The 14,898-nt window shown below is 38.8% G+C and overlaps 1 protein-coding gene across 1 annotated transcript in view; it reads left to right on the forward strand.

Annotated features, from left to right (window-relative positions):
* The first annotated feature begins 6,234 nt into the window (after positions 1–6,234).
* CLVS1 (clavesin 1) overlaps positions 6,235–14,898 on the forward strand; it is an 85,316-nt gene continuing 76,652 nt past the window's right edge. The window contains exon 1 of the mRNA XM_062501968.1: positions 6,235–6,623. Coding sequence (XP_062357952.1) covers positions 6,235–6,623 — 389 coding nt within the window. The remainder of the gene's footprint in view (positions 6,624–14,898) is intronic.

A 14,898-nucleotide genomic window follows, 5' to 3' on the forward strand; every position in this document is an offset into this window, starting at 1 on the left:
AACTAACAAGAAGAGTGTAGAATGAGTAGAAATACATGATATGTTGATTTTACTGAACTGAAGGAAATGTTAGTTTTTGTACCTGAGCTGAGAGATTCTACCCTGGGAAAATGTGAGAGACCATCAAATTCCCCACACAGCTGTTACAGTCACAAACATTCACTATTTTCATAATGACAAGAAGCAACAAATCCCTAGTGAAGATTTACAGCAGCACCAGTACTTGAAGCAGAAAGACTTGCAGTATTTAACCCATTTATGTTCACTAGGAGAATATAGTCCCTTAGGGAAGAATACAGAGAAGTAGTGGTGAGGCCACAGTTTGAGTATTGTGTCCTCTTCTGGGCTCCTCAGTACAAGGGAGACATGAACATATAAGAGAAAGTCTGACAAAAGGTCAAGGGGATGATGAGGAAAGATTCCCTGGATGTTATCATGTAGGCTTATGGCTCAGGAGAGATATAATCTGTTCCCAGCTCTGTGAAATTTGCCCTCTGGGATCTCAGACAAATCACTCAGGATTGTGCTCCTCCCCACAATCTGTGGAAGATGCCAGGCTCTTGCAGCCAAGGACAAAAGAGAGTCAGTTTTGCTCATTGCTCTTTTGAAAGTGGTTCATGGAGCTGGGGTAGGTTCCACGCTAGGTCTAATTACTACACTTCCAGTGCAGGTTTCTACTAAGGTACCATAAGGCCACAAAGGGCCATAGGAACCATTTCTATAGGTACAAGTGTGGATTCGTCCTCCCCTGTCCTTATGGAGCAACCTCTGCTAAGCAGAACATAGCCCTAAAAGATTTTCCAGAATTAACATAAAAATATTTTTCAAAAAGAAACTTAATGAGATGACACCCACACTCTGAGATAAAATCATTCTATATTACCATTTTCCCTCCTTCCCTGCCTACTCCCTTCCTCTCTGGCATGATTTCAGCAGCTAATATCTGCATAAATGCTAGGAGTTAGGAATTATATAATGAGCCAAACCTTAGCAGTGATGCCTCTTAATACCAGGTAAGGACAAAATGTTAGTGCCTCCTCAGTATGAAAATTGTGGTAATGAAATTTCACATGGCAGATAACTTTTGACAGGATGGAAAACACGTGGCAGATTAAGAGACAGCTAAAATCTTTCTAGAACTGAATTGAATGGGGAAGGACCAAATGAGCATGAGGTACTTAAAGAATCAAGTGGTGTTGCAGGGATCGATAAGTGGGCAGGAGCAAAACGATCCAGACAATTGCCATCATCACTGAAGGCAGGTTTTGGCCCACTTTTCCAGAGCATGCAGTGCAAATAGGGATTGAATGCTGACTCAGAAGCTGCCACTGAAGAGAGAGTAGTAAGGCATATTAAAATCTTTGAATGAAAAGCGCTTTTCATGATTTGGAAAAGTGTTATTTTAATTTTAATTTGTATAGTAAATATTACTATACATTTTATTATTAACTTTCTTTTTTTTTCCTGAGGATCATGCAAAAATATAAGCTTTTTTTCTGAAAATTATATCCCACTTTCAGTATGTTATCCATGCTGAACACTCACTGTCCCTTGTCATTCCCTTGCTGGGACTGAAAATGAATTAGCCAAAATTATATGTGACACTCCAATTTTGGTGGAAATTTCCCTCCTTGTTTTGATTTTAGTATATTGTGTTTCAAATCCCTATAATTTTTTTTTATTTGAGGCTGAATTTTGTTACTTTGGAGGGATGATTTATTATAAGTGGCTGTGAAAAGACATTAGAAGAGCAAATAGTCCCTTGGGAACAAAGAGTCACAAGATAGAAAAACAGCTGTTGAGACTATAATACACTCTAGTGTGCCAAAACACAGCAACATTATTCAAAATAGGAAAAGAAGGCCAGTATCTTCATTTGGAAGAAAAAACAACCCTGCACCAAGCTGAACAAAGATGTAAACATCTAAAAAATTGGCAGATGGATCAGAGCTGTACACAACACCGGAAGAGAAGGAGAAATTGCCACGTGTGGGAGGGGGTGAAAATGGAGATGAAGCTTCTGTTATATCTTGGGAATCAGAATAAATCAGAAGCATTTGAGAAAGTGCAGCAACAGTTAAACTGGGTAGCTGTGGAGCACTAAATTTATTGTCAAGGTTAGCAGTGGGAGAACCAAATCATTCACTGATACATATCAGGCTCCTTGAAGGCAATGGTGCTAGTGTGGTTTGCTAACTTCATGATTTTCCCTACAATTCTGAGAGTGACAAAATTGTCCATACACATTTTAGGTTATTTTACACCATATAACTTCACACCAAAAAGTATTTTAGAGCAGTCTGTTCCAGGTGATAATCAGTGATAATCTATAGATATCTGTAATCCATGGTTATAGCTCTACTCACTATCAGAAATCTCTGAAACACATTTAAAAATATCTGACAAGAAAGGGCTGTATCTCCCTCACCTTGGGAAAATCCTGAGCATTTCAATCAGTTAAAAAACAGTAGGAAACTTTAATAAAAGTAAGTAGAATAATTTTTGGACATTGAAGAGTTGGGGAACCAATAAAAATACTTTATTTCCTTGGTCAAATCTCATTTTCTTCTGAAGCAGACTGCATTTGACCTTTCAAGAATTTGCCTTATTGCCAAAGATGCATCTTGGTGGAGGTGAGAGACAGAAATGGAGGAAGGGACAGTTCTACTCCCATAACCTCTTAGAAAATGGATGAACCACTGGGAACTGTGTGTGTGTGTGTGTGTGTGTGTGTGTGTGTGTGTGTGTGACTTTTATCTGCTGCTAATCCTTGGATGTTTTAAAACAGATCCAGAGAAGGGCCACAAAAATGATCAGAGAGCTGGAGCACCGCTCTTATGAAGACAGGCTGAGGGAGTTGGGGTGGTTCATCCTGGAGGAGAGAAGGCTCCAGGGAGTCCTTACAGCAGCTGTCCAGTACCTAAAGGGGGCTTACAAGTGAGATGGTCACAGACTTTTTATTAGGATCTCTAGTAATAGGGCAAGGGCTAACATTCTCAAACTGAAAGAAGACAGATTCAGATTGGTCAAAAAGAAGAAATGTTTTTATGATGAGGATGGTAGAGCTCTGAAACAAGTTTCCCAGAGAAGCTGTGAATACTCAAACATTGGAAGTGTTCAAGGCCAGGTGGAAGTGCTTTAAAAAACTTGATCCAGTGGAAGTTGTCCCTGCCCACGACAGGGAGGTTGAACCAGATGACCTTCAAAGATCCCCTCCAATCTAAAACATTCGGTGATTCCACAATTTTTTGTGATTTTTGTGATTTTTGTGCCCTGGTTTAGGGAAAATTTGGGAGAAAACCTCCAAAGGGGTCCCTCTAGAAAGTAGACTCAACCAGCCCCTCCCCCAGCTGGTTAGGAAAAAAGTTTTCTTTGGAGAAAAGTGGAAAAAAACCTGTTTATTTAACAAGCAAAGTATTCACAAGCATAAAAATTGAATAATATTAAACAATAAAGCCTCTTGCTGTTCTGAAGAGATGGCAAATTCAGCAAGTCCTTGCCATGGGACACTCAGTCTCTCTCAGCCCCTCCAGTGCTGGGAAATGCCACATCCCTGGTCCCAGTGGGCAACAGGTGTGAGCTCCCGGTGTTCTGGGTTTTCATCCGGAGCAGGTTTGAAAAATTCCAAGAAAAAGAAAAAAACACAGTCCAGGGCACTTCTCTGCCTCAGCTAACTAAAAACTAACGGAGAGCTCTCTCCCACTGTCTATCCATGCTGCAGACAGCACAGTCCAGGAGTGGGAATGCCCAGGAGTGAGTGCAGTCTCTGAAAATAAACTGCGCGCTTCTCGTTTCCCCTCTTCACTCTTGGAGCCAGTCTCAAAGGTGCAGAACTCAATATCCAGCATAAACAGAACAGACAATTGGGGATACAGGCATCATGTAGTCATCCTAAGACACTAAGCTTCAGGAATGCTAAAGGTGTTGTAATTCATTCACTAGGTCCTAAGCCAGAGCTAATGCAGACCTCAGATAAGCTCCTTGCTTCCAGATCTCTACTTAACACCCTAGGGAACAAAGAGTTTCCATACTCTACACTTGCTGTTAAAACTAGGGAAGGTCCAATCCTAGCCTCCTAATGACAGTGTCACCCTTAAATACTCCTAGCTCTCCTAACTAGCTCATGGAGGAAGTTGTAACTAAATCTATAATTTATGCAAGAAAATGCTGATGTCACCATTAACTTGAGATCTCAGTCACAAAATATTAGCCTGGTTTCTCTATGACCTACTGTAATTTTTCATCAGTGGAATTCAGTTGATACCAATGGAGTTATTCTAATTTGGTCTAATAAAGGCAAGAGTAAAGAAAATAACCATTACTTTATTTTTATATAAGGAGTCCACCTTTATTACAGCTCTGATTTCTTTAAGAATTTAATAGCCTGCACTCATGGACTACCCGTCAGAACCTGGAGACTTGTTTTCTGGAATAATTTGCACTCAATAGTCCCTTTTCAAAGCCTTCTTTTCTCCCAGCTCTGCCTTTCCTTGAGTTTTCCCAGGCTGATCAATCACCAGATACTGTGCTCTGCAGGTAGCCCTTTTCAACTCCAGCTCCATAGTGAATGCAGAAAGAGGATGCTTAATAAACTCTCCTTTGTGTCACCCACAGAAAAGTCCAATTCATATTGCTGTTAAATGAAAAGCTTATCTCCCACCACAAATGTCCTTTAAGCAAATATGCAGAAACAGTCTGTATTTAAATTTTGGGATTTCATCCTGGGGCTTCAGCTGTGGCAACTAAAATGTAGTTTTTATCAGTAACATGCAAGGTCACAAAGCAGGGAACTGAGGCATTCTTTGAGCTCATTGACTTCCAGGTCCTGCAACATAACTTTGAGCAAATCCAGGACCAAGAAATGCTTTGGCTGCTGCTCTCCCCTTTGTTTGATCTGAGAATGCTGAGCCCAGGGGAGTAGCTGAATGAAATGGTTGTTTTGCCTTTAATAATTCATAACTTTCCAAACAGCTTTCTTCAAATACAAAAAGTATGCCTTTCACTGAGGGATTCCCTTTAAATTTTTAAAATAAATTTTTCTTTTTCAGAAATTAGAGAGATCGGTTAAGCAGTTGGGGGGCTGTTGTTTGCTTGTCTTTTTCTGTGATGGCTGAAAAACTGTATGAATCTTGATCTTTCCTCACACACATATCACATTGAAACAGACCTTGATCTTATTTCACACAAGCGTAGCTACACAGACTTCGCTGACAACCTCTTGCTAATTATGTCATTATAATGTAAGAGATTCCCTGTACCATTTTGCTCATGCATAACAGCTTAAGCAGATTTTCTTCTAACACTTGTAAAAACAAATTCTAGGTAAAGTATGAAAATCAAAATTAAATTCAGAACGAGGTATTCAGGAAAGCTACAATATAATGAAAAAAGGAATTTTGAATAAAATACATTTCTTTTCAACTAAAACACCAACCCTGCCAGACTGGATACATCAAGAACCTTATTTGTGGGAAGTTTCCCGTGAAGACATATTGAGTCTCAATGGGAAATATTTCCAGTGAGTTTCTAAAGTTTTATAGTCAGGTCAGGGTCTTATCCAAGGAGAGCTACAAGCTGATAGTACAGGTGATAAAACCAAATCAAACTGTTGTTCTACTTAGTATGATGAGGGTAAATCTGTCTACTTCTGAAGCTGAAATGTTGCTCCCATAAATGGTGGAAAAAAATTACTATTATTTTGAAGTTAAGGATGCTGAAACTCCTACACTTCTGTAAGACAACTTTGAGAACTATATTCTAATAGCAGGTTGATGCAGCTTAGTATTAATTGTCAATAACTTGGATAGCTTTCCTGAAAGCCTGAAAACATATATTCAAGGTGTTAGTGACTGCCTTATCTTAAATGCATCCATTCTGAAATTATGTGACTGGAATCCTCCTACACAAAGAAATTTTATGGCTAAATAAATTCAGAAATGCATTCTGAATGCAAGTTTTATATACACATTTAATCTTTCTTTTATATTTTTTTCTTTTTCTTTTAGTAAATGGTGGAATAAACAACACTTTCCTTTGGATGGATTACAGTACATGTGAACTGTCTGTTACTCTGCAAGAATAAAAAAAGCCCTTTGCTTTTACTTATTAAATATCAGCTTGATAGCAAAAAGCATCTGAATGGCTCATGCTTACAGCAGACCATCAGTTGAATGGGATCAGCACTTCTACTAAAATATCTGAAGTTAAGGATTTGGAAAAGAGGTTTTTGCAGAGATGACCCATTTACAAGCTGGGCTCAGTCCAGAGACTATAGAGAAAGCCCGCCTGGAACTGAATGAAAACCCAGACATTTTGCACCAGGATATCCAGCAAGTCAGGGACATGATCATCACGAGGCCTGACATTGGGTTTTTACGTACAGATGATGCCTTCATCTTGAGATTTCTCCGAGCCAGAAAGTTTCACCAAACTGAGGCCTTCAGACTGCTGGCTCAGTACTTCCAATACCGCCAATTAAATCTGGATATGTTCAAAAACTTCAAGGCTGATGATCCAGGAATCAAACGGGCTCTGACAGATGGGTTTCCAGGAGTACTGGAAAATCGCGACCACTGTGGAAGGAAGATTCTTCTGCTTTTTGCAGCCAACTGGGATCAGAGTAGGTAAATGTAGATAGCGTCCTTATCTTTTTACACACACTCACACTCAGCTCGTTATGGAATATTTGTGGCCATCTTTGAAGCAGCAAGGTCATTTTCAGCAAAACGTTTCATAACCATATCTTTATTACACTCTAACTTCCGTCTCACCTTATCACCTGCCAGTCCTCATTCTTAGGACGTAGGATCATTGAGAGATAAGGTTTTGTATAGAAATGTTTCCAAATTTTAGCCTGATGTATTTTTGCTCCATGTACATTAATTTGTATCATACAATTACTTCAGCTGTATCATGGACCAGCCAGGTTGACAGGAAGCATCTCAAAACATATGGAGATTCTTGTAGCGCTCCTGGTGGAGAAGAAACTGACAATATTTATTCTGTCTTCAGACTTTCTAACATATTGTTTGTTTGTTTGAGCCATTTTGGGAATTGAAACCTCTGCTCTATTTCCACAAACTGCATTGTGATTTCTACACATTCTGGTTGCTCTGTGTTATTAGTCCAATAAATGGGAGATTCACACAAAACATATTTTCTTTTCAGGCCATTTCTTTATAGAGTGGTATGAACAAAGATATCTCCCAGCCATTTTTATAAAATAGTGTCCTTAAATGTTAATGTGATTAGTCAGCTTTCACTACCTATTTGAAGTGGTACAGGGAAAAGGGGCTAGTCCAGGAATATCATGTCCACATTGTCTTTGTGTTTGTAAGTTATTCCATTCCATTTTCATTGCCTTCATGGTGAGGTGAAGAAGTGTAATCAGCTGTAGGGTTGCCATGTGTTCTGTTAAATCTTGATAAACATCATATGAAAGAAAAATTTCAGATTCAGGTTTTAAGTACCATCAATTCTGATGATTTCCAGGCAGGATTTTGTGTTGCCATGGTCTAAATTTTTTCATTTTATCTTTAAGAGTCAATAGATTGGAACTTTGAATTTACATCATAGAAACTATTAGAGACTACACATGCTTGCAATTTTTTATGTTATTTATTTTCTGGGAAAACTTTCACCACCATGTGAAAAGCAGAGTTCAGAAGTGTTTCTGATTTTCATTTGCATATGCATAAGTGTACAGAAAATGAAACAGAAGTGTAACTTTGCCTAATCAAACATGTTTGGTGAGGGCAGTAATGAAAGACCTATTAACTACAAGGAGGACAGTACTTATCTCCTGTCTTTCTGAACTGCAAGTTTGCCTTTCTTCCTACCACAGAAGTCTTCTGTTACCAATTGTCCTGAAAAGAAAGATGAATGCACAGGTATCTGGAATTAATAGAAAGCATCAGCTTTAGAGGACAGAAGCACTGTGGCTCTGCTGGTTGCACTAAGGGATTTAGGTATTACATAGAGCCAGCTTTGGGTTTCTCATCCCTGAACAAAATGAATCTTTGTGATTAACCTTGTACATCAGGTGCTGCTCTTGGAAAGCTGAGAGTGCTGGTGTGTAAAGCTCCTGCAAAGAAATTTTGACAGAATAATGATTCCTGTCAGATTTTGGCTCATATTTTTTGCAAGACCTTTAATACACATCCGTGTGCCTGTGCGAAAAACCAAAGCAACCCTCCCTATCTCTGAAAATATAATTTTAACCTTCAAAGAAGAAAAGGTGAGGCAAATAGCATAGGATGCACTTTCCTAAGGCTCCTCAGTGACATTATAGATTATGCGCAAATTTTACCTCAGTTCAGCCACTGAACCACATCTCTTCTGTGGATTCAGATGACAAGAAGTGTTTTTCTTCTGTGGGCTTTTGTGGCACTCCAGGTGCACTAGGGATTTGGGACAGTATTTGGGCTGTAAGTAAATGGATGTCTTCCTCCTTTTTTGCTGTCTAAAGGCATCAATAAGAGGAGAAGCTGTTAAGGAGAAGGAAATGGTGAGTGCAAGGTCCTATTAAGCAGCATGGGAGCAGGTTATTGACCAGAAGAAACACAAATTTTACAAAAAAGTTCAAACAGGCATTGTGTACACCTTACATAAATGTATCTTGGGCAACCTTTCTGCAGACGTGTCTTCAGTGATGGCAAGATATACACAAACTCACATTTCAGTTGAATGCTAATGGAATCAGCCTTGATGTTGACATGCAAGAGTTTAGAGCTTACCCTTCAGCCTGCCCTTCCTAACTTTAATCTCATTTGTCACTGGATGTGCCTTCTCTTTATTTGTGATCAAATTCCAAATTATGAGGGTTGTATATAAAGAAATGATAATTTTTAAAGGGTCTGTTAAAATCAGAATAGCTGTAGTCCATAAATTGATTTTTAGTCCAGACATTCTTACCATTTATGCACCAGGGAGTATGGTTGCTGTTGACATCACATGTCAAAGCAGCAGAAGAAACCCTGAAACTTCCTGTGCTTATAAATATATTGATTTTTAACAGGAAATGTCATTATTTGTGTAATATGACTGCATAGACAAATCAGAACCAAGATGTTTCTATGGTATTCCCTGTATCAAAGATAGAATTTCCATGTAAGCTTCTAGAAACATTTGTAATTTCAGCTATCAGAATGCAACTGATAGATCTAACATCTCTAGCAGACTAGGTTTTAATTTCCAGTCTCAGTGGTTCCAGCTTCAGCTTCCATCTGCTAGATCGTGTTGTTTAAAATGTACCACAAAAGTATGATAACTTCGCATGTTTGTATTTCTGTGTCCTGACCACGTCACATTTAACCCTTTTTTGAGTTCACTGGGAAGGCGGCGCTGTAGGGTAAGTCAGGCAACAAGATAGTGCATTAATGGCTCTGCAGCAAAGGTTCTCGTGTTCACTTTTAACCATGGGGAAAGTAAAACACCTAACACCCTTTTCTTCAAGGAAAAAACAACTTAGTGTTGTCCACAAGGTAAGGAGCCCACCTCTGAGCAGCCAGCAAAGCAAAGATAATGTTCTGCAAAGCAGACCACTAGCTTAATGTATCACTATACATTTAAGACACCAAAACTTAAACATCTTTAACTTCTTTAGTCTCAGAATTGGGAAGATTTTCCAGGTTTAAAATACTCATGTTTTGATTTTTTTTCTGGACTGTTCCTATCATTTTGGTTTTGTTGCTAAGGTGCAGGTGGATGAACAGAATAAAACTTTTTACTAACATGTCATCAGGTAATAACCCTATCTCATCTGTTCAGTAGTTTCCTCCTTTTAGATACAAGATTGTCACTCTGCTCTTAACTACTCTATCCCATTTTGAGCTCGTGTTCAGCTCAAATTTGCTTTCAAGTCAGTTTCCTAAAATACAAATGCCACTGGTAAATGTGTCATACATTCTCATCCATAATGTGGGCACAGTCTAGCATGTGATTCATGCTCTTGTGCAGAGCTAAACATGTCCTGCTCCCCAGTTATCATTTCAAGGGCTTTGTGACATCTGCAAAGCTCACTGGCAAGAATTTTATTTTTGTTTCCACATAGTTAAAAAATATAATGATGGTTGTTTTGACCAAAACCTTCTTGATAACAGGGAAAATAACCCTAGGGAATGATAATTCTTATTGCCAAATCACTAGCTCAGATCTATCATGGTTCCAGAGTTACACTTATGTTGCTTGTTCTGCATAGGTTTGATTTCTCTCCATTGTTCAGACAGATTTCTTAGAGATTATGTCATCACTTTCTCTCTAGGTCTTGCATAGTATATTTTGGATCTGTTAATTAATCACATATTCAATGCCTTCATTTTCACTTATTCAATATTGAATACATGAAAATGAGCAGATGAATAGTAAAGGAGATCCAGAAAGTTCCATAGTGAGGGAGAAAAAAACCATTGAGCTATATTACTGTACACTAGTACAGGGGAGGGACATTTTTCATTTTGATCAGAACTCAAGGTGTGAACCCACCTGAAACCCACGAAGACTTCACTTCTACCATTGCTTACAGAGCACCTTATTTTGAATGCAAATTTGTGCAGCAATAAAGACAGATAAGGATGTCAAACTCATCATGTAATGAATTTTTTTGATTAAATAATTTGCATGATAAAAAATTCCAGTTTGTAAAACAAACAAATGCATACACAGTTTTGATGAGACCTGAACAGAGATTGCATGTAAAAAACAATGTTCTGTGTGTTGGAGTAGAAATACTTTTTCTCACACTTTTTCATTTCCTCACCTTCACTGAATCTAAGGTCTCACTCCTCTGATCCACCTGTAGTGAAACTGAAGCTTTAAAAGAAGTTAGGTAAGACAGTCTTGTCAGCTGTTGGATTGAGGAAAGCCTTCAGGAATTTCCACAGCTGTTCCTGTCTGCTGCTGTCTTCTAATACACATTGCTTATACACCAAGGAGATGAAGCTTTGGGTGAACAAGTAATTCAGGAAAAGGTGTTCATTACCAAGCAAAAGTATTTCTTTCAAGGTTGTTCGGCCAGAGTAAAATTTGTTTTTGTGTAGAGAGCCAGAAGAAGGACTCCAATCACAGTCCTCTGCAAATAGGGCTGGGGGTAGGGGGCAGAATATTTTCATAGTTTTTTTTCCAGTAAGATGATAATTAATTCCTGTCTTCTTGTCTGTGTCTTAGAAGCTGCCACATAGCTCCAAAAATTCTGTGAGTCAGACAGAGAAAACCTGCTGCTTTGTTTACAACATAGAATCCCAAGTCAACTGCTAGCCATAAACCATCTTTTATTACCTAGGGAATCTCAGATGCCAGATACTTACCATTCTGTAGGACAGTATACTGGGGCTAAAGGGAAAGAAAATATTCTGACATAAACCAACAGCTATAAATTTTTTAAAGGATTGTGATAAAACCCAAGTATGTCCTTCCTGAGAATGCTCAAAATGGTGTAATTACAAGGATATTATCATCATCAGATCCTGTTGGTATAAAAGAATGTATCTCAAGTGCTGATTGTTCCAATATATTTCAAGCATAGTCTCAGATAGTTAATAGAAAATGAGAGAATAAAAATCAGTTGAGATTGATTTACAGTCACAGGCAAACTGTGGCAATAATTCAGCCTCATGTTTGTTCATCATGAGAGATTACAGCTGAAGTGCAGCCAGCCCTAACATTATAATGATTTTTACACATCAAGTCTTTGGATTTGGTTAGGAGCTAGTGATTCTGTGTCGGGAGATGCTTACAGTAATGTAGACTGACATTGTGGTTCAAGCATTGCATTGACCAAGAAATAGCTTAGAAGCACACTGCATTAAAAAATAACTCACATTACTGAGCTGGTCTGGAATGGTAGCAGAATTCAGGATAGTAAGGGAATGCAGCATAGAATAAGCAGAATACTCATTTTGAAGAGAACAGATGTGCAAATTAAATGTTGGAGAAAGAATATGAAAAGAAGCTCTGTCTTGAAATGTTTTAATTTGCTTGCAGGCGGCAACTTAATTCAGTTAGCACCATTTGTTATGGAAGCCATATTTGGGAAGGCAATTGTACATACACAAATGAGAATCCTGTGTTGGGCTGCACAGGGAATCCAAGAAGACAGAGAAAATGTCTGAAAAAGAGAAAGAAAAACAACAGCTGAGAAAGTTATGAAGCATATGTTGAAGAATGAGAGAAGCCTCACTGAAAAGAGAAAAAAAAAAATCCACGGAGTGTGATTGGCAACCAAATACATTTTGAGAGGGAAGAGGTGACTGGATGGTGTTGGGCTGAGGGCTGACTGAAGAACTGTGTAGGGCAGTGCCTGGGGGTGAGAAATGCAGGTGCAGGAGCTTGCCTGCAGGATAACACAGGAAAATGTAGGGCAGAGTGGAAAGTGGCTCTACGCCACCTTCCTCCTGTGGTGAAAAGAAACCAAATCCAATTCCCATGCTTTGTAAAGTGGAAAGAAGGACAGCTGATAAATATACAAACACATATACACAGCAAACACATAGGCACATATATACATCCCCTGCTTTTCTTCCCAGACTCTCAAAAGACTTGATTTTTGCATGAGGATTCTGGGTGTCAGAAAAGAGAAACTGCATACAGCTGCGATAGCACCTGTCCCTAAAGGAATGACCCACAGTCCTACATGGGCTGTGCATGTCATCCTCACAGATGGGATCTGCAAAAGATCACCACAACAGAGCTACACCCACAGAACAGTAGGAAGCCAGGCAATGTGACATCCCATATGGTTCTTTGCCCTTTTGAACTTTGGAAACTGCTGGAAATCATGAATGAATACTCTTATAAATAGCAGCTTTTTGAGGTGGGGCTTTATAGGAAGAGACCAGAACACTTTTTTTTGGTCACAAAACTCCTCAAATCAAGTTTTCTAACTACCTAATATTCCAATCACTTTCTAACTTTGCCAACCAAACTAAAAGCAGCCAAGGCAAATTCAGGCATTGCAGCAGGAACAGACTGAAAAGAGTCAGGGAAGGAAAAAAAAATTCTCTGGTCAGCTATTTAATAAGTTACATGCAGTAGTAGCATCGGAAATGAATGGAAATACTGAGCTAGGATCCTTAAATACATTTGAAATTTTAAAATTTTAATACTTCCTTGATATATTATTTCCCCAGGCCATGATTTATTTTAAACTCTTTCCTCTGGACTCTGAGCCCTGTATCAATTGCATTTTACATTGAAATATCTGCTTTTTTCACTCTGGCAAGTGCTGAACATCCTCCAATGCCAGCACCCTCAGAACAGCACAAGGGATGCTTATGAACTGGTGCTGTTAGCAGGTGATCCCACAGGAGTTACAGCAGACAGCATGAATTTGGTCAGGATGTGAATTCAGCAGCCAGGGTGGCTGCTCACTTCCATGAAATAGCTGAACAGCACACTGGGGTAAATTCTACCCTGCCACCACAGTCACAGTACTTCAGGGTATTTCTTTGCCATGGTTAAGGGTGGAGGATGAGAGTGACAAGGCTGGTCCTGTGGTTGTGCTAGTGAGAGCACCAGGAGCATGGGAAGCTCTCAGTGATGTGGGAAATTAAATGGTACAAGCACCCAGGTTCCATGCACACCTAGAAATTTAACCAAGCAGATAGAATAGGAGGACAGGGGAAAAGATGGAGGAGTAAAGTAATTCCAATAAATCAGAAAAAACAATTGAATAAAGATCTGTTTTTTGCCTCCTTTGTCATGTTTAAAATAATAAAAGAGTTGGGGCATCATAATTAATATGTCATGACTGGAGATTTGATTCCTAAAAATGAGAAAATTGAATAATTTATTGAGAAAGAGGAAATTTTTGTCTTAAATTCTAATTACATTCTCAGAGTTTTTGTTTATAATAAGTGCAGCAACCACAGAGGCAGCAAAAAGCAGCTATCCCTTGGTCACAGACCATGATAATCTCAGCTCTGGAAACTTCCTGGAGGGGCCATTTGTTGCAGGGACAGAGGGCAAAGCAAGCCAATTAGCCTCCTGCTGACACTATTTCCTATGTAACTGCTTATGAAAACTCAAAGCAAACTCAAGCTATAAAGACTCATTTTAAGGAGGAAGGTAATATGCAAATATCTTTTTCTTTATAGAGAGATGCTATCTCTTTTCCACTTTTCCATTGCAGAGGCACAGTGGATGACATGTGTCTTGTGAATGCATTAACACGTGGTTCCAGTTTTCTTTCACATGTGCAATATAAATCATAGAGCCCTGTAAAGTCATGATGCTAGAGGTTCAATAATATCCTATTTGAAAAGTGTATGTGGAATATTTATGTAATATCCCATAATGCATCTTTAGGGACCAAAATTCAAGATTTGATTGAAAGTGTAAGCTAGTGACTGCTGTATTGACATACATAAGAAAAAATACTTGATTTTCAGTGTGAAATTAGTATGGTCTCTATTTTAACCTTGACAACCTGCTGTGTATCATGCCTCTTATTAGGGGCCTGTTCCTGGCAGGAGAACTTTTGGTCTGAATCCATAGAACTACTCTCAAGTGTACTTTGAAACACATATATTTTCACATACTGCACCAAGACCTGATGGTCCGAATTAATGAAGGAGGAAGACTTTTTTTAACCTTTTTAAATCAATATGCTTTTCTTCACCATGTTGTAGCTACAAGCTGTCCCCGCATCTTCCTCACTCTTTCCTACAGGTAGTCCTGTGCTCTTTTCCACAGAGTTGCACTCTGAGCTTTTCTGGTTTGATAACAAGTCAGTAGAGGAACTGGATTCCATAAATTCAGCTATGAATGAAGTAACGTAGGTGAAAAAAAGGGGTAACAACAAAAGGCCACTGCTATGGTGTGATCAGAAACATTTGTTCCCCTTGCCAGAGCTAAATATTTCACTGTTTCTTTCCTCCTGGTTGCCTTTCACAGCAAATCCAA

The sequence above is a fragment of the Cinclus cinclus genome, chromosome 1, assembly GCF_963662255.1.
Source record: "Cinclus cinclus chromosome 1, bCinCin1.1, whole genome shotgun sequence".
NCBI classification, from domain to species: domain Eukaryota; kingdom Metazoa; phylum Chordata; class Aves; order Passeriformes; family Cinclidae; genus Cinclus; species Cinclus cinclus.